This window comes from Borostomias antarcticus, assembly GCF_949987555.1.
Source record: "Borostomias antarcticus genome assembly, chromosome: 17".
In the NCBI taxonomy this organism is placed as follows: Eukaryota; Metazoa; Chordata; class Actinopteri; order Stomiiformes; family Stomiidae; genus Borostomias; species Borostomias antarcticus.
Window position 1 is genome coordinate 3,958,861 of NC_140250.1, and position 24,746 is coordinate 3,983,606.

The 24,746-nt window shown below is 46.4% G+C and overlaps 1 protein-coding gene across 1 annotated transcript in view; it reads right to left on the reverse strand.

Moving 5' to 3' along the window:
• nrxn2b (neurexin 2b) overlaps window positions 1-24,746 on the reverse strand; it is a gene marked incomplete at its 3' end in the record, with an annotated part of 537,657 nt that overhangs the window by 307,579 nt on the left and 205,332 nt on the right. Inside the window, exon 6 of the mRNA XM_084452184.1 lies at window positions 13,912-13,935. Coding sequence (XP_084308310.1) covers window positions 13,912-13,935 — 24 coding nt within the window. The remainder of the gene's footprint in view (window positions 1-13,911; window positions 13,936-24,746) is intronic.

Sequence of the window (24,746 nt, forward strand, 5' to 3'; positions counted from 1 at the left end):
AGAGAGGGGGAAGAAGGGAAGGAGAGCGGAGGAGAGGAAAGGAAGAGGTTGGATTAAACACTGGTAGTAGGTCAGGATATGACCTTTATGCTCAGCGGTTTTTTTTGTTGTTGTTTTTTTTTTTTGTGGGGGTGTGTAGTCGCTTTCAGTTCGATGTTTTAGACTCGGCGGGGGAAGCTACTCCGGAGTGCAGTTGCTAGGGTCGGCCACTGGGGCGGCACTGGTTTCATTCTCTAACAGCAGGGTTTAGACAGGTTTTACACGTCGATTCCTTACACACAGATTGTAATATAGCTTATTAGTATATACATAGGTCATTTCGTTCATTTCAAAATTACAGTGCCCACTACTACACCAGTCCAACGTTTTGGGCAACCGGCCCTCTGGGAACAAATGTCTGATCTCAACGCTCATCTATTCTCTACACTTTCCCAGATGAACGTAATGAACATAACCTCAATCAAGGGCGGCGTCTTAAATCACCGCCAGGCGGAATCAAACACGCCGCCGGGAGACGACGGAGTGAGACGAGGGTGGCGACGGAGAACAGAGAGAAAACGCGCCTTGTTTTCTTTCAAGATTTTCTTGAAAATCTTTTTTAAAAATCTTTTAAAGCCTCCCTGAGGCATTTTGAGGAAGGCTGTCGGCTTTTGTCAAGGCGTCAGGCGTCTGTATAGGCACACCCCCTCTGTGTCCAGAATGCCTAGAGAGAATGCCTATTAGTATTGCTAGCATGCCAGACTCGATCCTGAGCAAAAGGTCATTGTACGCTAACCTTAATTTCATTATACCTGAACTGAGATGAGAACTGAGATGAGATAGGGCGCCTTTAAGATGTAACACCAGCCTTGCCGAGATGAGGGGGCTGTTTAACATGTAACACCACACTCTGCCTCAGGCATCCCAGGGTGGGGAGGGAATTAAACATGAAATATGCCCGATTGAAGTTCTAACACATCACAAAACGAGCAATAAAATGTTCCTTGAATTGACTTTGATGAGGGGTTTGTAATTGAATGCCCTGCCTAAAAGGATCCAAATCGTTCATGTAGCTAAAATGAAACTAAAATGTTGACCATCAAAGCGTCTAATAATGATGGTTAGGCAGTCACTGAGTACCATTATGATTGTTTGTAGTGAGCTTTGTGGAAATGCAGTATTGTTCTGCTAAGTGTCGTGATTTGTAGTCAGTGTGCAGTGTGTGTGGTAATTACACTAATGTGTCTGGATGGGTTAGCTAAAATGCACTCCAATTGTTAATTTAACATCTGCTATTACGAATAGAAACTGTACCACACACACTATAGAAACAGTTCCATAGAATGCCTGAAAAGCAGGTTTTTTTCTCATTTCTTTCAGTAGCGATGAAAGTAAAGTTGACTCTGAATTGAGGCTGAGTGAGGACATCTCATTATTTTAGATGGCTCTGTGTCTTCTACTTATAATGGAATGCAGTCAAAATCTCACAAAGAGACTTAGTGTGCTTTTGACGGCTTTGTGGTCCCTATACTGTAAGTTTGCCACCATCAATGGAGTCCACATTGAATACCAACTCGTGTTTCGAGAGCTCCTTGACACATTTCGAAAACAAAAGTGTCCTATTTTACTAAGGGCCGCGCATTTGAAACCAACACAGTGCCGTAACCATGGCAGCCCTTACTCGAGGCGACCTGAAAGGAACCCAGACAACTGTACTCCGAAGGGCGGCCCCCAGATAAGCACTCAACTTTTCCCTTGAGATTTGTAATAGAATTTTGTTGTTGTATTTTTCCGTACTTCCCTCTCAACAGGGCAACCCATTTTTATGTCTGCTGTCACTACTTCGGTGAGATTAAGATTAAGAGAGGCTTGGCTCGGAGGAAAGATGACAGTAGGCAGTGATAAGTGGGCTCTGCATGTGTGTGTGTGTTTGGGCGTGAGCAGGTGTGTGCCCGCGTGTGTGTGGTCTTGGGGGGGGGGGGAGGGGGGTCTCGGTTTATTTGCTGGCCACTTCTCTGTTGAGGCTGGAGGGGGGGAGGGGGGGGGTGGGCGGGGGGGTTGGCGTGAGGAGCCGCGGTCGAGGAAGAACCGCGGGGTTGACACCCCCGTCCCGAGTGACGGCGCGCTAACAGCGACGGGCCAGTTACACGTGGTCTCCGAGACGTCCGCGGTGCAACTAGAGAGAGATACCGTAGCTCGTGTCAAACTAGAGAGAGATACCGTAGCTCGTGTCAAACTAGAGAGAGATACCGTAGCTCGTGTCAAACCCGCACGCCACGGCTGATTCCACCTGCTCTTTTCTAACACGAGTGGAACAGGGCGACCGCCGTCCGCGTTATTTCCCAACGTTACCTCCGCTCAGTTTATGACGGGGTTTGGCCGGCGGCCTGGGTGGGTTGGGGTCGGACGGGCAGGCATAGCGGAGGGTAGGCCAGCTCCAGCCTGGCACCGCGGCCGGTGTTTAGCATCATTACCGGGTCATTAATGGCCCAACGCAGGCCAGCTGCCAGACACCTGTGAGGATTCCAGCTGAAAGAGGGAAAATGACGGATTAGCGGCAGTGTTTTGGGGCCCGGTCCCTCGTTGCACCCCTCCACCTGCCTCTGCCCCCCCCCCCCTCCCTCCTCCACCATCTCTGGTCTCCCCCTCGCTTCACTTCATTCACACTCTCATGGATTCACTTTGTGAGTTTGTGTGTGTGTGTGTGATTGACATGTCTGACCAAAACTCTTCTTGCTTTTGACTCAAAAGTGAAGCTAGAGCCTTCAGACACCGCCCAGACCGATACAAGCATAGACCTTTATTTGTGGATCAAATAAATGTCAGATCAATTTGTGCGGGATTCCTTTTGCTTACTGTACGCTCGCATGTGGCCACTAGGCAGTATGACGTCATTGATTACAACGGCAGCGATCTAACACAGGAATGAGCAAACCTCTGTATCTCTGTCTGGTGTCATTTTCTTCGGACACCGCCGGCCTGGCAGCGTTCATATTTGGCACGGGAACGGGCGAGGGTCCCGAGCTGAGGGTGACGCGGCCAGATTTTTTAGTTACGTAATTAGGGACGACTAAATGGCCAATTAGTCATAGCAGTACGCACTACCCACAGCAGCCAGCAGGTGGCACGCATTGTGTGGGCACACACACATGCACGGGCACACACACATTTTATTTTTTTTATTTAACCTTTATTTACCCAGGCAAGCAATTCAGAACAAATTCGTACATACAAAAGCAGCCTGAGGAGGGGGGAAATGGGAGGCTGAAAATAAACATGTTATCATTTACATCAACAATAATACATTAATATACAACAATAATGATAGAAATAGACACACACACACACACACACACACACTATACAGTAGATTCTATAGAGGACAGCTATTACACAAACACACATGGACATGACGTGCCATGCATATATTGGCGGTCGCATCAGGCTTAAACATTTATCCAGTTTACATGCAGCCAGGTTTAGCAGTCCTAAGGCTCAGCGATCACGGCAATGCCGAGAATCCAATTTTTTAATTAGGTAATTAGAGCGGACTAATTGGCCAATTAGTGATCGTGTGCTCCAACGGGTCTCAGAACTAGTATCTTAGCGTCCGTTGCAGAAGATAATGCTTCTTTCTTTCGTTCTTTTCTTCAAATGAGCTCAACAAAACATGCTCTAATATGGGCCCTGGAGGAGTTTGGTGGGAACGTCGTTGAAAGGAACATTGACAGGCATTGTACCTTTCTGAAGTGCCTGGCCCCCCAAAATAATAACGTTCTCTGGAGAGCTTGGAAAAAGACGCCTTGTGGACAATTAGGCCTCAATGTGTCTCAAAAGACTCTTGAGCACCCATTCCAGACAGGGTCTCCGAATAACCTGGGGATAATATGATATTCTGGTGATAATACGGTATTCTGGTGATAATATATTCTGGGGATAATACGGTATTCTGGGGAGCAAGTCTTTGATCCCGCTGCTGTTGAGCAGGTTTGCAGGTTTCACAAGCCAGCAGCATAGAGGAGAGTAGCATAGACAGGTACACATACAGGCCTGTATAGAGTACAGTAGCATAGACAGGTACACATACAGGCCTGTATAGAGTACAGTAGCATAGACAGGTACACATACAGGCCTGTATAGAGTACAGTAGCATAGAGAGGTACACATACAGGCCTGTATAGAGTACAGTAGCATAGACAGGTACACATACAGGCCTGTATAGAGTACAGTAGCATAGACAGGTACACATACAGGCCTGTATAGAGTACAGTAGCATAGAGAGGTACACATACAGGCCTGTATAGAGTACAGTAGCATAGAGAGGTACACATACAGGCCTGTATAGAGTACAGTAGCATAGACAGGTACACATACAGGCCTATATACTGTAGAGTACAGTAGCATAGACAGGTACACATACAGGCCTCTATAGAGTACAGTAGCATAGAGAGGTACACATACAGGCCTGTATAGAGTACAGTAGCATAGACAGGTACACATACAGGCCTATATACTGTAGAGTACAGTAGCATAGACAGGTACACATACAGGCCTCTATAGAGTACAGTAGCATAGACAGGTACTGTCCGCTACATATACAGATCTAAAATATCTTGGTACCACTGTTGCGGAGCACGATTCACAAGCCGGCTGCATTGAGCAGAGTAGCATAGATAGCCTACTTGCTGCTATAATGCTCAGTGTATAGCATGATGTTGTCTATATGCTATGCTGGCATTTACATTTCTCTTATTGGCTCAAATTGGCTATAATTGAACATTATATTTTTTGCTTCCCTCAGGAAAATTAGGGGTAGGATCCGTATGTACAGTACGACGCCACCTACCCTTTTTTTTTGTAAAGCACATTGTGCATTGTGTTGTTTTTGTGTATGAAATAAAGTTTGATTTGATTTGATTCAGTCACACCGCATAATGGCAGGTGAGCATCGTGTTGCCTTTGCTTGCATCATCATACAGCGGTCAGAGGATCCTGAGGGGGCGATGATGACATCTGAGGTTACATATTGAAAGTCCCTGGTGCTCCGCTGTCCCTGAGGCAGAGCCGTAGTAACAGCCTCAAATGTTTACATAAAAGTTGACATAAATGTATTACACATAATAAAATATTAAAATATACAAATGCAATGATTGGTTCCCCTTGTCCACGCATGAAAAGTAAACACAGGCCGCTGGGCAAAACAGTCTCCCGAAGAAACGAGCAGTAATGTTAACGTTAGTAGAATAAACACAGCCATCGGTGCACTAACTGCGGAAATAGATACAATAACAATTAAATAAGAACAAGAGTAAGCACTAGCAGAGTCTCTCGGAGGAAAATATGTGTTTGCCGTTCTTCTGACTGGATTTGACAAACATTTTGTTACACTGATTGGCTGAAGGAGTTAATCTGTCAAGGCAAGTACTCCCGCCTACTGTAATCATCCCAGATAGGGGGAATGCCATTTGCGGAGAGAAACCGAAAGTGAGCTCGCTAGTTCGAGATGGTCTCACGAGACTGCAATATATTCACAAGGTTCTCAAATACTATTTCACCCAGGTCTGCTACTGTATGTACAGTAGCAACACTGTGATTACACAGGGATCAAGCCTACAGTATGGACTGATCACTAGATAGATGGGCTTTCTAGTACAGATTCCACAGTATTGACTCGTCTAATAGCTCTTTCCCCAACTAAAGTCAATGTTGAGGGATTGTGTCCAGATCATAGCCAACGGAAGGCTAATCCAAAGGTCACTAGCACACTTAAACATCATCTTTTATACAGCATTTGTAATTGCTGCACAATTACAATCAATTTGTCAATGTGTGATTAAAACCCTTGTGACTTGCAAGTTAATTTACTTTTTAAAGCATCAACCTCAGATACTGTTGGTTGTGATTGTGGGAAGTTAAATATGGTTTCACTGCCGTGTCTCAGTGTTGTTCTCTGTGTTAAAGGGACAGTCTGGAATTTTGGACGTAAGGCCTTATTTACAACAAGCCATTATGTTGTTGATTGATTTAGAGCATTTTCAGCTGCTTCATTCAACTCAAATTAACCCTCGACAGACTGTCCTCATATTTATTTTGGATGGACTGTGGAGTGTTTAAGTGAGTTTGGTAGGGGATGCTAGCCTGTACCTGTTTTTCTTTTTAAATAAATATTCTTAAAATACAGTATGCTAGTACACACCTGTACACTTTGGTGCAGCTGGAGACAGTTATCAACTTTCAATTCAACAACTGACAGAACTGAGTGTGTTTCAGCCTTAATGACCACTTAACCATCCTTCATCCTTCATACAAGTTTGATCATAGAGCTTGTCTGCAATACAAAGCCTACACGCCTCACAGCTGTCCACCCACAGGAAAGAATAATCTGGAACAGAACAATCTGGATCAGTTCTCTTCTATTTCACCACTGGTTCTCCTTGACAGCAATGAGATCAGTGTGATATTAAAATGAGACTCTTCCTTATGTCTCCTGTGTCTCCCTCCTGCTTGATCTACAAAAGAGATCTCAACAAAGTCTTAAATAACACTCAGCTCATGTATCTCATACTTTACTCAGGCTGATCAATCAAAGCTCTCTACAGAAACTCACTTAATTCTCATTCCAGACCTGTTTGTTACATCTCATATTAGACCTGTTTGTTACATCTCATATTCATCTCAGTCTGTTCTGCAAACGAGTTACACAATCTTGACTCAATTTTAATATTGCTCTACAAATTTTCTTAGTCGTTAGACAAACATACTCCAGGAGCTTGCTCCATCGTCTCGTTGAGAGGGGTCAGGGAATCATTTTTACAGCTCACTTTTCTGGCCCCTGGGTGATACTGGGCTGAGTTTCCCAGAGGCATCGTAGCGATGAACGTAGCGCTACGATGCCTCTGGGAAACTCAGCCCTGGTTTTTTGCTTCCCTCTGGAATATGTAGGGGTGGAACCTATGTCCACCCCCCTTGTTCTCTGTAAAGCGCATTGTGTTGCCTCTGTGTATGAAATGCGCTATACAAATAAAGCTTTGATTGATTGAATATTAGAAAGCACACATGTATGAAGACGAACTCCAGGCGGATTACCCAGGATCCCAGGGAATGCATTGGCATGTGTCAAGTTGTTTGGATGAGCGGTTCTTGAGAAATTAATATTTCCCCCTATGAAAACACACCACTAACGGCATGCTGGGAAATATTCAAATGAAGTTGACTAAACCGTTAGCTAGACTGACATGGTACAACCATGAGTACTAACATAGCCAAGGCTCCTATATAACTCCACTTTTTTTCAAATTATTTCCAATGGAAAAGAAAACAGGAGTCATGAAAGAGACTAAACAGTGTCTCATTGCAGTGTCTCTGTTTTGTTGTCTTATTTCTCCTAAGGACTCCTTAGGAGAAACATGGAGTCATGGAATTGATTAAACCCAAACACAAGAGATCCCTTATGTCTCCTGCTTCTCAAACTAATATATCAAATGTGATTCCTCCTCCTCTACAGTGTCTCATTGTAATGTCTCGTCTTTTGCTGTCTTATTTCTCCTACGGGATTTTAGGAGAAACAGGTCACGTCGTGAAAGAGATTAAAGTCAAACAAGAGATCTCCCCATTTCTCCAGCTTCTCAAAAGGACATCTCAAATGTAACTCCTCCTTCTCTACAGTATCTCATTGCAATGTCTCCTCTTTTTCTCTTTTTATTTCTCCTAAGGGGTTTTAGGAGAAACAACTGTGACAAAAGTGAGACTTAAATGATCCTCAAATGAGAAGCACAATTTTGTCTCCTGGGCAAGAGAGGGTATGACACTGAGCAACAAAATCTTCCTCTGGGCAGGACAGGTATTGACGACCTGCTGCGAAGCATTATTTTTTCCCTCTACTTTTGGTTTGTAAAAGTGTCCGCGTCCGACGCTGGCAGCTATGAGCACATATAAAACCCGACAATTAAATATTAAACATTTAGCACTATTGTTATGGATGACACTGCTATTTTGCCCGGTATTTTCTTAAAGTTTCCATCTTGTTGTCAATAGACTTGACTGAAGTCATAAATACAGTGGGATATGGATCACCTTGTCATCCATAACTATAATTATTTCACGTTGATGTATTGGACCCATAGGCGTTTCAGACTCCTCTTTATTTACACTTAAAAGAGTCTTGACAAGCCGCTCTCTCTGGTGCCAAACCCACTGTGTTCCAGCAGCAAGAACATTGCTCTTGATGCGACAACGGAATACGCAACACATGATTGGTGTCCCGGCTCCGTCAATCAAAGGAAGGGGATTTATCGAGGTATGAGAGGTGAGAGGCGGGCGACAGGCAAACAAAGGAGACCCGCGTCGCTTCCGTCGCGCTCGCGTCTCCGCTCCACGCGGAGCGCGTTTGATCACACTGACTGGGGCGGCGTCCTGAAACGCACGCAGTAGCCCCGCTATTGTTCTTGAAACAAAGAACTGCCTGGCAATTAGCGCTATGTGAAGCCCTTCACCCCAAGTTCAAAATGTGCCATTCAAAATTGCATTGAACAAGTTGAATGAGAAAAAGAGTTGCCAAACTCCTTTTTTTGCAGCCATATGAAAAATATATTTTCATCTTGATTAAATAGGTCAGCGAACCCAACATATTCTAGGTCTGCGGGTTCTTTAGTGTGACTACCCAACCAGCTAACGTTAATCCATTACACCTCAAGATACAGCATTTACACTTCACTTGCCCTAACCATAAGCCAGACTGGGTAAGAGTGCGTCCGCTGTGTTTCTGGAACAGCGAGGGGCTGTGGCGTGCTTGACCGAGCGTGTCACTGGCTCACTGACCATGCTGGGCTCCGGGACTCGCTGCCCGCTGGCCTGATGAGGATACCCTCTCATCATGTCATCAGGAGTCTGGCCGGTCAGTCGGAGACCCTTAAGTCGACTGAGATTCTCGCCGAGCTGTCGTTTTTTTTTGCTCCACTGTCAAGATGCGCTAGTGGGCTGAGACCACTCATTGTTATTCATGTACAGTAGGACAGGCCAATCATGCATTTTAGACCTAGGCTGTTACCGCTGTGCTATTTGTTGTGCAGTAAAAGGAGACTTAGGACTGGTACAGCGGATGGATGAAGGCTGGATATCCACTGGAATTGTTTTTTTTTTCCCAATAGACAGATTGAGCTCTAACGTCTGCAAAAATGCTTAAGTGACAGACTGCTGCCCATAGCAGAGACTATTCACACACACTTTCAAATGTACAGTTGAGGAGTCAAATCACCCAACCCTATTCTAGACTGACTCGTGAAGCTACATGAATAATAGTGAGTGTAGAAATCTCCTGTTCCTGGAGGTGGACGCTCACTCCACAATGAATCAATGGCTACTGCATGAGTCTCTCTTGGCCAAAGTGTATGCTAGAATGTTTCATCTTGTATGGTCTGGACGGTACTCTCTGAAGGCTCAACCTTTAAGTTCTGCGTGAAACCCTTTGCAAAGCGTTGAAATACCAGCCTAGGAGAACGTTGATGGAATACCTGTTCTTCCACCATAAAAATAAATAAATAAAAATGACATGACCTTTTGTGAGCACAGCTGATCTTACATCCAGACATTGTCAAAATATGACGTGTTGACCTGTCAAATGTATTGTTTTGAATCCATACGGAGCTCAGTAGACAGAACAGAACAGTCTTACCTTGTCTGCACATCACCTGTGGATCCAACACAACTCTCTATGTTCTTAAAAAGGCTCTTCAATCAGATAAATTCATACTATGACACAGTACTTACCATCTGAAGTGTTTCATGCTAGAAGGGATACAAGACACACATAGAGCAGTACATTTACTTTTATCAGGAAAAGTTAGTTGTCAGCATTAACACATGGAATGCATTACATTAGCAGTGAAAGGATTTGCAGATGAGGAGTCACTATTGGATAAACACCACAACCCTTGTCCCTTATTGGTCAGTTGGAGGCCGAGCAGAGGGAGGGGTTGTCTGTTCAGCGAATAGGAATCCTTTGACAGGTGTCTGGCAGCTGGACCATTATGAGCGACTGGACTCATCTACATGGGAGTGAGATCCAGCTTCTGAAGTCTTCGGCCACAAAGTTATGGCCTTAAGCTCACGGGGTTAATCCAAGCGGTGTCCTTTGGTTAGGCGAAGACCCTTGGTTTTGGAAGGGGGTCTGCGGGGGTGGGGTGGGGGGGGGGCTCATTTGACACCTTCCCCAAATGTTAGAAGGATGGGAGACGTTCGGGGCTGGGGGGGGGGGGGGGTTGTTGTGTGCTAGGTACAGTTGAGTTAAGGGGGGTTGGGTTGGAGGGTGAACGAAATCGGTTAGTACTTTAGTAAGTTAGGGAGAGTCAGACACAAAAATGGTTGTTAGTACAGTTATAACAAAGGTTTGATTCAAACAGTAGTATTAGTGACATGTTTGTTTTAGTAAATAGCCTAATCGGGATAAAAATCGGAGGATTCTTTAAAAGTCCTCTGCAATTTGATTTGCTCAAACCAGATCCAGATTCAGCGTGTTATTTGTTACGTGACAAAGGGTTTGTTTTGGTTAAGAAGAAACCAAATGAGTCCATCCAAGCTAAGGTGAAACCCAGGCCATGCGTGTCCACGACTAGATGGCCCGATGGGTGGGATGGGCGTGTGGGGGGACGCCGCCGGATGAACACGAAGCAGACAGACAGACAGACAGACAGACAGACGACCAACCGGAAAACCCAAAGAAAACACTGGACAGGAAGTGGTGATGGCGGGGGACAGGAAGCTCAGAGGAGTCTGAGGAGGAGAACGGGGGTGGGTGTTAGGGGGGGGGGGGGGGGGGTTAGGACAGGGGTGCAAAAAAAAGAACGAAAAGAAAGAACCCATGGAGACACGCGTGCAGACAAAGGCGCGCGCTGAGCTAGGCAGGGTCATGGGCGCGGAGGGTGCTGGTGTCAGAGATGCAAGCCAACAGGGGCATGCAGAACGGGAGCAGGATGAGACACTAGGGGACGTTAGGAGACCGATGTGACAACCACAAATGGACTCAACGGAAAATGGGAGGGTTTTAAAGAAGTCGAAAATATAAGAGGAGAAAGCGTCCTTTCTTTCAAGCATGAATAGAGAAGTAGGTGACATTTCTGCTTTTAATCTCGGGGCTACCTCCGGCCTGGTTCCTTTATGTGTGTCTGAATGAGTGACTGAATGAATGAATGATGGAATGTCTGGTGGCGCTCTATAGAGAACACCCACAGTTCATTTGTGTTTAAAATACACTAACAATCACCCCAGTGCGATTCTGAGTCATGTATTAGTCGTTTTTACTTTGAAACCAGAGCCAGAGTCTGTGTTGGGTGTGTTGAACTGAAACATGTTGCCTTATGATATAGCAAATATCACTCCTCTATTCACGTCAAGCACAATCAGACGTTCCCTGCACTTATGTTTTCATTTTTTTCATCTGTTTTTTTTATAGAAAGGTAAGGAGTGAGGTCATTGTTTGTTTTAGTAAGTTGTTTTTGAAAAGTGAAAAGAAACAGTAAAAAAAAAGCCTTTGTGAATCTAAAATAATAGAAGGTGGCTAACGAGGCCATATTGATAATATTAGGACAATCGATATATGTATGTACATATGTTAGCCATGATATATACATATACATATATGCTCAATGTAATCTATATATCAACAAAAAAACAATAGGTAAGGGAGTCAAGTCTGGCATGCGAGGGTGAGGCCAGTAAACTAGGAGGTATAGAGTTAGTGTTAGTTATGATGGAGACAGCAAATCGGACACAGGCCAGATACTCCAACAGATATCCCTACATGCCATGCAATAGTGGGAGGGACCCACATTCTTTTGTAAGTCCAGTGACAGGAAGTAAGAATCAGGTCACCACAGGTACCCCAAAAGGTCAAACAGAACAACATGTAGTTAATCCTACAGTACCTGACAAGCTCAACCTCACAACTCAAGCCAATATAGCCACTTCCCTGAAGCTAGCATGCTGTACATGTAAAGTTCATATTAGATTCGATTAGATAGCCTTGATTGTCCACAATGTGGAAATATGTATATATTGAGTACTTCAACAACCCATAAAAAATGTAGTTCTTACCAGACTGTTCAACTTGTCTCTTTTATTTGTTATGAACAATTTCATGTTAATTGATGTTTTCCAAATGCACTTTTACAATTCAAATCGTTTTTTTTAGAAAGAAAGCAACACCAGACAGAACATCCATGTGCCCACGTCTTCCACCAAGTATGCTCCCCAAGTACTCACTCCCTACAACAGCCTCTACAACTCCATCTTCTCAGCACCTACCAGCTACACACCAGGCGGCTTGAGTGGCACACAAAGTGAATTATCCTCACACAACAGCCTTCAATTAAACCTGGGTATGAATCCAGGTACGGACGGCGGTTTCTTCAACTGGGCCATAAATCAGCCTGTGGTCTCTAATGGGATCCGGCCCTCATTTGAGGCCTGCTTTATGGCCTTGGCTCAGAACAATCAATCAGGACGTGTACGGTAAATACACCCTTAAACGTTTTGAACGGCGAGCAGGCCAGACACGGCTCGCGGCACACTGGCTCACCTATGGCACAATACCAACATGGCCGCTATTATGCAGCTGGCATTTTGTATAAATTAGAAGAAGAATCTGTTTACAAGTTATGGATAACAAGAACCCTTATAGAATAGTGTTGCATTATAGATACATGCTGCACTTAAAGGGTCTGCTGAGATCTGAGGTCTGCTGTTTTGGACTTTTAGCCCTATTTGTGGTCTGTTTTACATGCACCTGAAACATAGAGACCGTCATTTCACTGATAGTTCCAGTATCAACAGTGCATCCGTACATTAGTTGAAAAACTATGATAACAACTTTTCCAGATGGGAAGCACAGGGTCTCAGATTCCAGATGGGAATCTTACCAGTCTCAGTATGCTCTCCTGTAAAATGTATCACAACCCAAATATTGTACATGTTTGGCATGGCTTGGACATAAGCATTCTCCAGGTGCTTGTTTTCACTGCTTCCACGTGGGACAAAGTGCAAGTCATGCCAAACACCTCAAAATATTCGGATTGCGATACATTTCACCAGAGAGCATACTGAGACTGGTAAGATTACACCCTGTGCTTCCCACCTCAGAAAAGCACATTTATCATAGTTTTTCAACTCATTTATGGATGCCCCATTATAGCCCAGTGAGAAAAGGTAGAACAACTGTAGGTAGCTCACGATCACTGAAATGATTATATGGTCTCTATGTTTTAGGTTCATGGTAGGCACCATAAATAGGGCTAAATGTCTACCCCTTTAAGTCTTGTCTGAGCACAAAAGTCTGCCAACAAGTATGGCATCGACAAACTAATCGCTTAGTCTGATGATTAAGAATATGCGAAGACTTAGAGAACTCTCAGTGTTGTATTATCTCCTATTCTTACTTCCTGCCACTGTTACAGCAGGGCTATTTCTGTTCATGGAGTCTGCTGTGTACGTTCACTATGTAAGGTTCTTCAAAGAAAATACTTTTTCAGGGTTTAAGGAAGTAACTGAAGTGAAACTTAGAAAACAAATGTAATAAAGACTGCTACCTTATGACAGGATTCTTTATTTCTTCAGACGGATAGTGTTCGAGGAAAATATTAAAATAAAAAGGGGAAAATTAAAGTACAATGTGGCTACTTTTTTATTAAAAGGGAAGACCTCTTTCAGTGAAAGTGTTCTAGTATGTCAGGAGCAGAAGTATTGGATGGTAAAAAGCAAAAACAGAAGAGAAAGGTAAAAGGAAAGACAAAGAGAGAGGTGAGATTTTCAGCTACCTGAAGGTCGATGGCGGTTTGTTTTTTCAGTATAGCAAACAGAATAGAAAGAGGGGACGGAAACCCAGGGCAAACCAAAGTATAAGACAATTAGAATGATATCTACCATATAATGCAGTTTGTTTACCATAGCGTGTCCAATGCCTGCGTGCTTCAGGGGAAGACGGGAGGAGAAAAAAAGAAAAGAATGAAAAACGATAGCTCGATAAAGGACACTTCAAACGGAAAAATAAAAGAAAACAAGAGTTTGCCTTTTGCAAACAACAGGTTCATTTGAGAGTAGGCGATACTGAACCAAACAATCTTTGAAATGTCCCGAAAGTAAAAAAAAAAAAAAAAAAAGTCGAAAAAAAAAAAAAACTTTTCAAATCATCCAAATAAAGAAATAAAGAAAGTTATTGGAAAAGGTTTGCTTTTTCTATCAAAGGGTTATCCAGAAAGTAAAACAATACCATTGCAATTGTTAGTACGTAAGTACGCAAGTTAAGTAGGAAAACACCAGATGACTCACATTCCGTGAATGACACAATGTTAGTTGTTAAAACCAAAAGGTAAAGGATTAAAACAAATCACAAAATAAAAATAATAAATTAGAAAATTCTGAAGCTTTTTGTTAGTAAAAAGACAAGAGTTAGCAAATCAACTTCCACATAGAGGGGTTTCAGGGCAGTTAGGGGGTGAGGTTTGTTCTGGAGAGGGGAGGTGTATGAAGGAAAAGTAGACCAGTATTAGTAACCACTCTGAAGGCCTATTCTTGGCAGTGGGTGTGGCTGGTGGGAGGGGCTCCATTTCAGAGGGAGTGGCCAATTGTGTTGGGGATGCTTTGCAGGTTATATTTCTCTAAGCAAAATTTTTCTCAAGGTTGTCGTTTATGAGTTTGGGAGCATAGAAAATCCAGAAAGAAAGTGCAAAATGTAAATCGTCAAAAATATTACTAAGACACTAAGGGTAGCAGTATATGTAATGGTAATCATAAAGTTAGCGATATTCACTTCCAATGGGGTATATAAGAAATGAAATAAAAATTACATTTATTGCATATCTATGTGGGAAAGAGAGAGAAAGAGAGAGAGAGAGAGAGAGACAGAGAGAGAGAGATACAGAGATACAGAGAGAGAGAACAGTACTGCAGCATCCTCAGGACTGCCTCCTGAAAGAGAGAGATATTCAGTCACGTAAATCACTTCCAAAACAACAAAGACCCATGTCTCTGCCCCTAGGGATATAAACACAGTCAAATGGATGTTAGATATGAACTTTCCCCAGGATTCATACACTTTCTCATTTTCTTCCCTCTACACCCAATTCCCTGGAAGTGTTGATAAGAAACGTGCACAACTTTGAATGATGACATTTGCGGTGTGATGTCTTGTTATTGAAACAGCGTTATTTTCAACTTTGTTCCCGATGAATGGAGAAAGTGAGGCCTCATTAAATGTGTTTTCACAGTATAAACAGTGTCATGCAGTGTGAGGTTCTGACTGTGTGTGTGTGTGTGTGTGTGGGTGTGTGTGTGTGTGTGGCGCATGTGTGCGTGTGGGAGTGCAAGTGGCAGCCACTATGTTGGTGGACAGAGCTCACCCAACCCACTGTTTTGACAAAAGGTCAGCTTAGAAGCGTTTAGAAAGCACACTTTGTAATGAGTCAACCATGAAGCCCCAGAGAAGGTGGGTGTAGATCTGCATATTTATGCCCGGCCTTGTTAGCGGTCCTGAACACGTGTCTAATGTCACCCGAAAGCACCTGGAAGTGCTGGGGAATTAAGGGAACACAAAACAACGGTTTATCAAATTGGACCAATGGCACCAGCGGAGGTTATAGTGACTCTTTTATGACCGGTCGCTGGCAATAATGTGACTCAGCTTTGCGTGAAAAGAGGACACGACGTTACATATTCATTTTTAATCGCTGTTGTCTGAATCCTGCACCTGGATCTCTAACAGGTTCCTCAACAGACAATCTAAGGGATACATGAGAATGAAAGAATCCCAGGATAGGGATAAAGATGGAGAGAGAGAGAGAGAGAGAGAGGGAGAGAGAGAGAGATAGGGAGGGAGGGAGGGAGGGAGAGAGAGGGAGAGAGAGAGAGGGAGAGAGAGAGAGAGAGAGAGAGAGAGGGAGAGAGAGAGAGAGGGAGGGAGAGACACGCAGGCAGTTGAGAGAGAGTACAAGGAGTGCAGAAACTAACCTCTGACAGCACAGATCTGCCTAAAGCACTCCCCCTTCCACTTCCAGCCCCGCAGTCAGAGGAGTGACAGGCAGCTGAACCAATCAGGACAGACAAGACAGAGAGGCTGGAGGGATAACCATTAGGGACCATTCAAAATTTAAGGGAGGGGGTCACTGGAGGACTTTTTTTTTGGGGGGGGGGGGGGGGGGGACCCTCCCCGAGTGATTAAGAAAAAAAAGTTGACCCCTACCAAATAGGCAATATTCTATATCGTGTTACACAAAATACGAAGAAAACAAGTGATAAACGCTCAGCTAGTTTGGCCTCCTGCTGGGAGAGAGGAGAGGGGAGGGGCAGAGGAAGGGAGATAGAGACAGAGACGGGGTGAATGAGGGGGCGGGGAGGGAGCGATGGCGAAAGAGAGAAAACGAGTGTGAGGGAGAGGACGAGCGAGGCAGAGGAGAGATGAAGGAGAGGGAGACAGATGGCCTGGGGAGCAAGGAGAGTAACACAGAAAAGAATGAGAAAACGCCAGGGAGATTTCAGTCTATCAGCGAAGTCTGTGTGTGTGTGTGTGTGTGTGTGTGTGTGTGCGCGCGTGTTGAAACTCTTTAGCCTCCAGCCCTGTAACTCAAGCCTACAGCGCTGAAGCCTGTTCCCCTCCAGCATCGACCCATGTGAGACAGGAGGAGGCCGCAGACGCCATTGTTTACGTACACACCCGGAATAAAAAAATTCCTAATCGTGTAAACAAGACTGACGCGGATAAATATCAGACTTTTATTTGTTTTGGGGGTTTTTTGGCCCGTCTCAGTGTCTACCAGGAGGAATCCTTGCCATGCATTATAAATGCGAGAGAAGCCGGCGCGCTAGCGCCATTAGCATATCTCTGTCCTCGCCATGTAGAGATAGAAGTGACAGATTTCTCTGTCAACAGTCTTCAGAAGTGCCAAGGCCCACATGAGAGTTGTGTGTGTTGACAGTGCATAGCAGATGGCACCATTGGAGGATTTGTTCTTTACATAAACGCCACAATGGACCATCAGGGCAAATGTAACCCAGATAAATATTTAACTAGAGCTGTGATTATGATCAATGGCTCACGGATCGAGACGATTTATCATACGGAATAAGAAAGCCATGAGACCAATGACTATCCCTATAAATGTCCAATTTAGCTATTTAATAGGAAGCGATAAAATAGCAATAGGAAGATTGTATTCCAGGGGGAATATGGGTACTATTTTTCATCTGAAGCGTGAAGTATTGGACTTAGGATTTGTTTTTGCAACTCTCAAGTGAAATGTGGCTTGATGTTAGTCAAACTCCAGGAGAGCAAAACAGTCAAACTTGGTCAGGGATGTTGAATCTGTCCAACAATCACTGAGGCATATCTTTACTACTGTACCTTACCCTCTTCAAAACACGGAACTAAAGCTACGACTCAAACCCCCCCAAGCCCCCAGCGTCTCTCTTTTCCTAACATTCTGCTACACCGGACAATTAGTCTCCGCCTCCGAATGTCTGGAGACATTTCAAAAAAACGTTGCTAGAGCGGCGCCGAAAACCAACGCTACCAATCAGAACCACTGCCTACATCTTCAATAGGGCGACGGACCCGCCTCGCCGAAAATGACGTCCTCCAAACAAACTGGAGAATCAAATCAAAACAAAACATTCACCGTCCCATTTGGACGGAAGGACCGCTCTAATGGCATTGGTGCTGCAATGCAGGTTGTTTTCAATCTCTCAAATTGTTTCCACCCACTTTTAGCGCCGAAACCTGGACAAATGTCCTCAGTCTCTAGTCGTAATGAGTCATGACTCATGAGACTACTGGGAAATAACCCTCATATCACCTGAGCCAGAAGGAAGCAACATACTGTCTTAAATGTAGAGATGGAATTAAGTGACAAACTAACTTCAATACGTGACATTTAACAGTGTGCATGTGTGAGTATGTGTGTGTGTGTGTGTGTGTGTGGGTGTGTGTGTGTGTGTGTGTGTGTGTGTGTGTGTGTGTGTGTGTGTGCAAGGATAGATACACTCCATGGGTAGAAGAGAGTGGCTAGACATGCATGCGCACAGGGCACACACATGCACACATACACACACACACACACACACACACACACACACACACACACACACACACACACACACACACACACACACACACACACACACTCCTGCACAGCCTGGCTCCTAGTAATGGAAATTGGCAGCATGGCCTCAGGTAGAAATATAAATGTCAGTGCAATTATGCTGGAGAGCAAGGTTGGCAAACAGATGGGCCTGGGTGTGCTGGTCCCCAAAAGAACATGATGAATAATGCTACTAAAGCAGGGCTTTCTGTCCCCATCTCCTATCCCCCCCCCCCCTCTCTCTCTGTCTCTCTCTCTCTCTCTGTCTCCCTCTCTCTCTCTGTCTCTCTCTCTCTCTGTCTCTCTCTCTCTCTGTCTCTCGAATTCAAATTCAAGTGGTTTACTGCCATGACTGAAGCCAAGCATTATATTGTCAAAGCAATATATGATAGTAGGAATTCAACAGACACAGATTTCTTTTTTGTATTCAATATAGAGTGGAATTAATCAGCGCAACTTAAAAGCACATTTCTATTATTTAAATATTAGTCATATTTACTCTCCCTCTCATTTCTCTTGCTCGCTTCTCTCTTATTTCTCTTTCAACTCACCGAGTTGAAACCTGTTGTCGTCTGTGTGTGTGTGTGTGTGGATGGTGCCGGGATGTGTTAAGTAATTATAGGTCTGGTAGGACGATACCTGTATGAATAAACATGATGTCTAGGCGGGTGATTAATGAAGCTAAGCGAGGGCGATCTGGTGGAATGAACCAGGAACCGGTGCTCCACGGGTGAACCTTGGAAACACACACACGCACACGCACACACACACACACACACACATGCATATTTCATGCGCACAAACACACCCGCGTGTGAAAATATATATATATATATAAATGCTACATCAAATGCTTTTAATGGCCATGTTCAGCCTTATTTGGATACTTATCTTCGGAGTGCATGGTTTTGGTTCGTGTCTAGACATCTTTTCACCGTCTTGCAGGCAAACAGACATAATGGAAATGATGTTAGACTAATGAGTTCCTTTGTTCTTAAAGAACGCCGTAGGCAATCTCTTACATGTAGTATTCTATGCTAACGTCTAAGGCCTATCCTAGTTTGTCTACCACAAGAGGACTGACTTGAATGACTGTATTCCCTGCCGTCATCGCAACGGCGAGTACAGGACTCGGGCATAGATCCTGGTCCAGAGCGTGTCCCATCTGTACTGTTATTGTATGCCTTTGATATCTAAATTCTTTTTTAAACACAATGTATATAGTGATGTGAACCTCTTGCGTTCACAGCAAATAATGGCGCACTGTTTGTTCCTGGTGATGACTGATCCCCAGTGGTGACCCTGTGCACTTTGAAATAATTGGGTGAACCCTATAAAAGGGATTGGGGCGGTGCTAAAAAAATCCACCTGACGAAGACCCACCTTGGGTCGAAACGTTGTTTTTGTCCCCATAAACCCGCATCCCACATCATCCCACATCATCCCACATCATCCCATCCACCAGTGCGAAGGAAAATAGGACGGTTAGCGTCAAGCGTTAGCTGTCGCTCACCTCCTCCGGTCTACCGCCTGATCCCCTCATAACACCGCTACGGGTTAGCTACGGTCCAGATACTTCCTGTGCCATTCGGGGTGAGCTATTTCAGGAGTCCTCGGACTGCGAAGGATCTGGGTGTGACCCTTGGACAGCCAACTGTCGTTCTTGGCAGACATCGTCATCGACACGGTGCCCATCCAGGCTCTGCAACTCCCTCCTGCTGGGGCCCCGGCGTCAGCCATTAAACCCCTGGAGCTTGTCCAGAAAGCTGCTGCTCGCCTGGTGTTCAACCGCCCCATGTTCTCCCACACAACTTCCCTTCTCCGTTCTCTACACTGGCTCCCTGTAGCAGCTCGCATCCAGTTTAAAACTCTGGTGCTAGCCTACAGGGCAATGAAAGGAACAGCTCCCTCCTACCTCCAGGCCATGGTCAAACCCTACACCCCCTCCCGACCGCTACGCTCCGCTACCTCGAGGCGACTGGTTGCCCCATCGCTCCGAAGCCCCGGCGGTCGATCGACGCGGTCGCGGCTCTTCTCTGCCCTGGCCCCGCCGTGCTGGAACGAGCCGCCCGCTGACATCAGGACAGCGGAGTCGCTGCCCACCTGTCGCCCGCAGGCTGAAAACTCACCTCACCTAACTTCGTATTCACCTACTTGTATTCAGCTGACCTTGTCGTCCGAGTGGTGCTCGACTACCCGCATTGAATGCAATTATTGTTACAACGAGCTCCAGCCGCCAGGGGTCTGCCGGGCGGTCTACGTCGGCGGGGTACGTCTGGTCCGGACCCCCCACCTGGGGCTCCGGACCAGATGGGCGGACGCATCACCCTGGGCTAGGAGGAGGCGCCGCCTGGGACCGCTCCCGCGCCGTGAGGCTGCCGTGTCTCCGCCTCCGTTGCTAGGCAACGGATGACCGCGGCGAGGTAGGGGTGGCGCGGCGAGCGGGGGCGGGAGGGAGGGAGTTGACGGGATTCCGGAGGCTTAGTTGTTGTTGTTGTAGATGTTGTTGTTGTTCGGAATTCCAGAGACCTGAAGCGTCGCCTGTGTTTGATGTGGATCTGTCGCCCACCTGTGTGTTAGCATGCAACGCTGCTCTCAAAGAGCTACTGTACTCTACTCTAAACCCCGCTACTCTACTCTCCCTGCTTCATCCGCTCTCCGCTTGGATGAGTGGGCTGAGTGGGATGAACAGTGCCGGGACTGGATGAGTGTGTGTGTGTGTGTGTGCGTGCGTGTGTGTGGAGAATATGAATGTGTGAGTGGAGCGCGGGGTTGTCACTCACGTTGAGGACAGTGGGTATGGAGCATGGAGGCTGTGTGAAGAGCATTGCGATGGGTTCGAGGCACGTGTGTGTGTGTGTGGGAGGGGTGGGGGGTTCTTTGTCTATGACTGGGTGTCTATCTACATGTACTGTGTGTGTATGTGTGTGTTCATTTAAGTGTGTCTGCAACAACAGTTTGTGTATCTGTGTATAGAACTGTGGTGTGTGCCAGTGTGTGTGTGTGTGTGTGTGTGTGGGTGTGTGCGTGTGTGTTTGTATCTAAGTGTGTATGTATAACAGTTTGTGTATCTGTGTATAACAATATATATATGTGTGTGTGTGTGTGTGTGTGTGTGTGTGTGTGTGTGTGTGTGTGTGCGGTGCAGTCTACAGGTCACACAGGGCACCCCATCTGTCTCCCAGTACATCAAACGCTGTGTGTTGAGGCTGAACTCCAGGCCTCTGTGTTGAGCGACAGACAGACAGACAGACAGACAGACAGACAGACAGACAGACAAACATACAGCAGACAGACAGACCGATAGAAAGACAAAGAGAGGGATGTACAAGAGTTCAGATGTCTCTCTCTCCAGACGTTAGCTAAGCCCGGCTCACAGACATCTGAGCTGAGGAGACGATGGTGGGTAAACCACATGGGGGAATTCAAGTAAGCCCTCTATTCCCCGTCTCTCTCTCTCTCTCTCTCTCTCTCTCTCTCTGTCTCTCTCCCTCCTCCTCTCTCTCTCTCTCTCTGTCTCTCTCTCTCTTCAGGCTCTGAATCCCACCGGCTGCTCCTCAGATGGTTTCTATTTCACTGCTGGCGCTGTGCCTCTTTACACACACACGTACACACACACACGCGCACACACACGCGCACGTGTACATCACTCACACACACGCTCGGACACGCTCTCTCTCTCACAGAATCACACACACAAACACACGCGCACACACACGCGCACGTGTACATCACTCACACACACACGCTCGGACACGGTCTCTCTCACACACTCACGCGCGTGGGTGCGCACTCAAAAGAAAACATTCACCGCCCCGTTAGGAAGGACCGCCCTAAACATGTCGGATCGGTTCTGCGAAGAAATCTATCGGAGAAATCTGGACAAATGTCTTCAGTCTTGCTCTAAGTGTTTACAGACTGACTCGAGAGTCTAACACACACACACACACACGCACACGGACACACAGGTTTCCATCTGTGGCTCACATTGCCTGTGCCTGGCAGTGTGGAGGCCCCTGGGGGCCCAGGTCCCTGTTAAGCACACAGGCAGATAGACAGCATGGCCCTGCTTACTGGATTACCTTCTTGCAGTAAGCGTCTCGGAATGATGCCTGCAGATCACAGCAATGGGGTCGCGTTGCTCAGGGTCTTTTTCCTGTCCGTTTCCCATAGGAAGTGACGGATATGACTTGCTGCCTGGGTGTGTGTGTCTGTGTGTGTGTGCATGGCCACTCTCGTAGTGTGTCTGTATACGCGCACACACACACACACACACACACACACACACACACACACACACACACACAGTGAGGCCCTGGAGGATTGCCGAGCGGTCAGCAGGGTGAGGTCTGCCAGCCGTCCATGATAGCATCTCATCATGTCGGGGGGGGGAGGAGGAGGAGAAGGAGACCAGAGGGGGACGCCTGTCTTTGTGTTTGAGGGGCAGCGCCTCGCTGATGAGAGGTCGAGCCGCGCGTCCTTCTCTGCCCATCATCCCCAAACCCACTGAGACCGACCCCCCCCCCCAACCCCACCCTACCCCGTGCTCCAGCTCCAACCGCCCCGGCAACCGCGGTACCGCCGCCCGCCACTGGGTGGAGCTCTGACGCTGCGCTGCTCCACTGTGGGGTTTTTCCTCCGTTCTCTCTCTCTCTATCTCTCTCTCTCTCTCTCTCTCTCTCTCCATCTCACCCTCTCTTTTTTTGTAGGTTCCACGTCCTCTCACCTAATTCGGTCTGCTTCATTTTCGGCGCTAAAAGCCTGACACGTTCACGGCATCCAGAGTCGCGATGCAGAGTGAATAACACACAGAATGGGGGAGAGAGAGATAGAGAGAGAGAAAGAGAGAGAGAGATGGGGGGGGGGGAGAGAGAAAGAGAGAGAGAAGGGGGGAGAGAGAGCGAGAGAGAGCAAGGGAGAGAGAGAGAGAGAGCGAGAGAGAACGGGAGAGAGAGAGCGAGAGAGAGCGGAGAGAGAGAGAGAGAGGGGGAGAGAGAGAGAGAGAGAGAGAGAGAGAGAGAGAGAGTGAACCGAGCGGTGAGCTCACTAGCTTAACATTTTTTTTGGTGTGTGTGTCTCTCATCGTGACTATTGCTGAAAGGAACACAGAGCCAGAGCCCTTTAAGCCAATAAAATGAAATCAAACCAGACATGAAAGCCGTTGGGAGCTGTAGTCCTCCTGCAGCTGCAGCTGAAGTCAGTGGATCACGGTGGCTGGTCTGTTCTCAGCAAATTACATCACAAGACGGCTTAGGTTGAGTTTGGAAACCTTGCAATTGAAATGAGCTGTGTGTGTGTGTGTGTGTGTGTGTTTCACAATAGTCTCAGTCTCCTGGTCTATTGATCTACAGGGAGGAGAGTGAAGGAAAATCCAGGCTATGGGGTTGTGTGTGTGTGAGCCAGGGTCAATACCATTGATATCCCTCTCCCCCACCACGCAGAGACTGAACACAGGGACCGGCGTTAACTCAGAGCCCCTTAACACACAGAGCTCCCGCGAAGGTCAGCGGGGAACGCCCCGCGCTCCGTGTTCCGTGAGGGGTTGAGTCACGGCTAAGGAGCAGCGGTTAATCCGCGTTCTCTCCGGGTCGGGTCGCGGCTAAAGAACGCGGCTATAGCTTCACCCGTGCGATTGAACGGTTTGTTTGTAGAGCAGTTTGTAGCAGGATTACAAATCCCAGCCCTGTGATCTAGATAGATGTTTGTAGTTGAGTCTGTACTAAGACTACTAATCCCAGCTACGCTGAACCCCATGTTGCATGTAATATAATGCAAACTTGGGAGCTAATTGTAAAGCTAGCACAAACGCTACATGTCCATGAGGAGGAGTATTTTCTGGCCGAAACAAACGTCTAAGCCACGCCCTGGTTCGTCTAACACAACAGGGAACAGTTAACACTATACGGTTACACAAAATCAGATATTATCGACCGCTTTATTCCCCGCCGCGTCTACCGCAGTGAGGGCCGCCAGCGTCGATCCGCGTCCGAGGAACTGACCGCTTCTCGCTTCGGCGAGGGGGCTTTTGTGCAAACCGTTGTTTGGCAGCGACAGTCAAAGGAGCGCGGAGGGCCTTCAGGGTCAATGCATTCACATCAGGCCCGCCTGCTATAGGGGGGCCATTACAATGGCTATTATTAGGGCTGACAAGCCATTCGTTACAATTACAATTACCAAAACAGCGGGAAGAGTAAGCAAGGCAAGCGTAAGTGAAATTGATTGCGTTTCGCCGCCGCTATCTGCAAGTGCCAATTGATGAGCCTCCCGCTGTATTGTTCAATTTGTGAGTGTGTGCGTGTGTGTGTGTGTGTGTATTTGCCGCCGGTGTATGCACTTGAGCTCTTTTTCGCCTCCCGATCAGGTTTGTGAAGGTGTGTCGTGTAATGTGTTTAGAAGGGCTCGAGGGCTGTGTTCAGGTAAATTGGTCGGTGTCGGATTGGTCGGGTGCGCTTTGCAGAGAACACACCCTCCATGCAGATGAAGAGCTCACTGCCGCTACCGGCGGAATATAAATCCAATTCACCGCCTGGGTTTTCTGAGATTCAGCGTAATGTATTTGCGTGGATATGTATGTGTATGACTCATTTCAAACTCAGTTCTCTGTTGAATTTTGCCCCACCCCCCCTCCCCCCGTGTGTGCCGATGTGT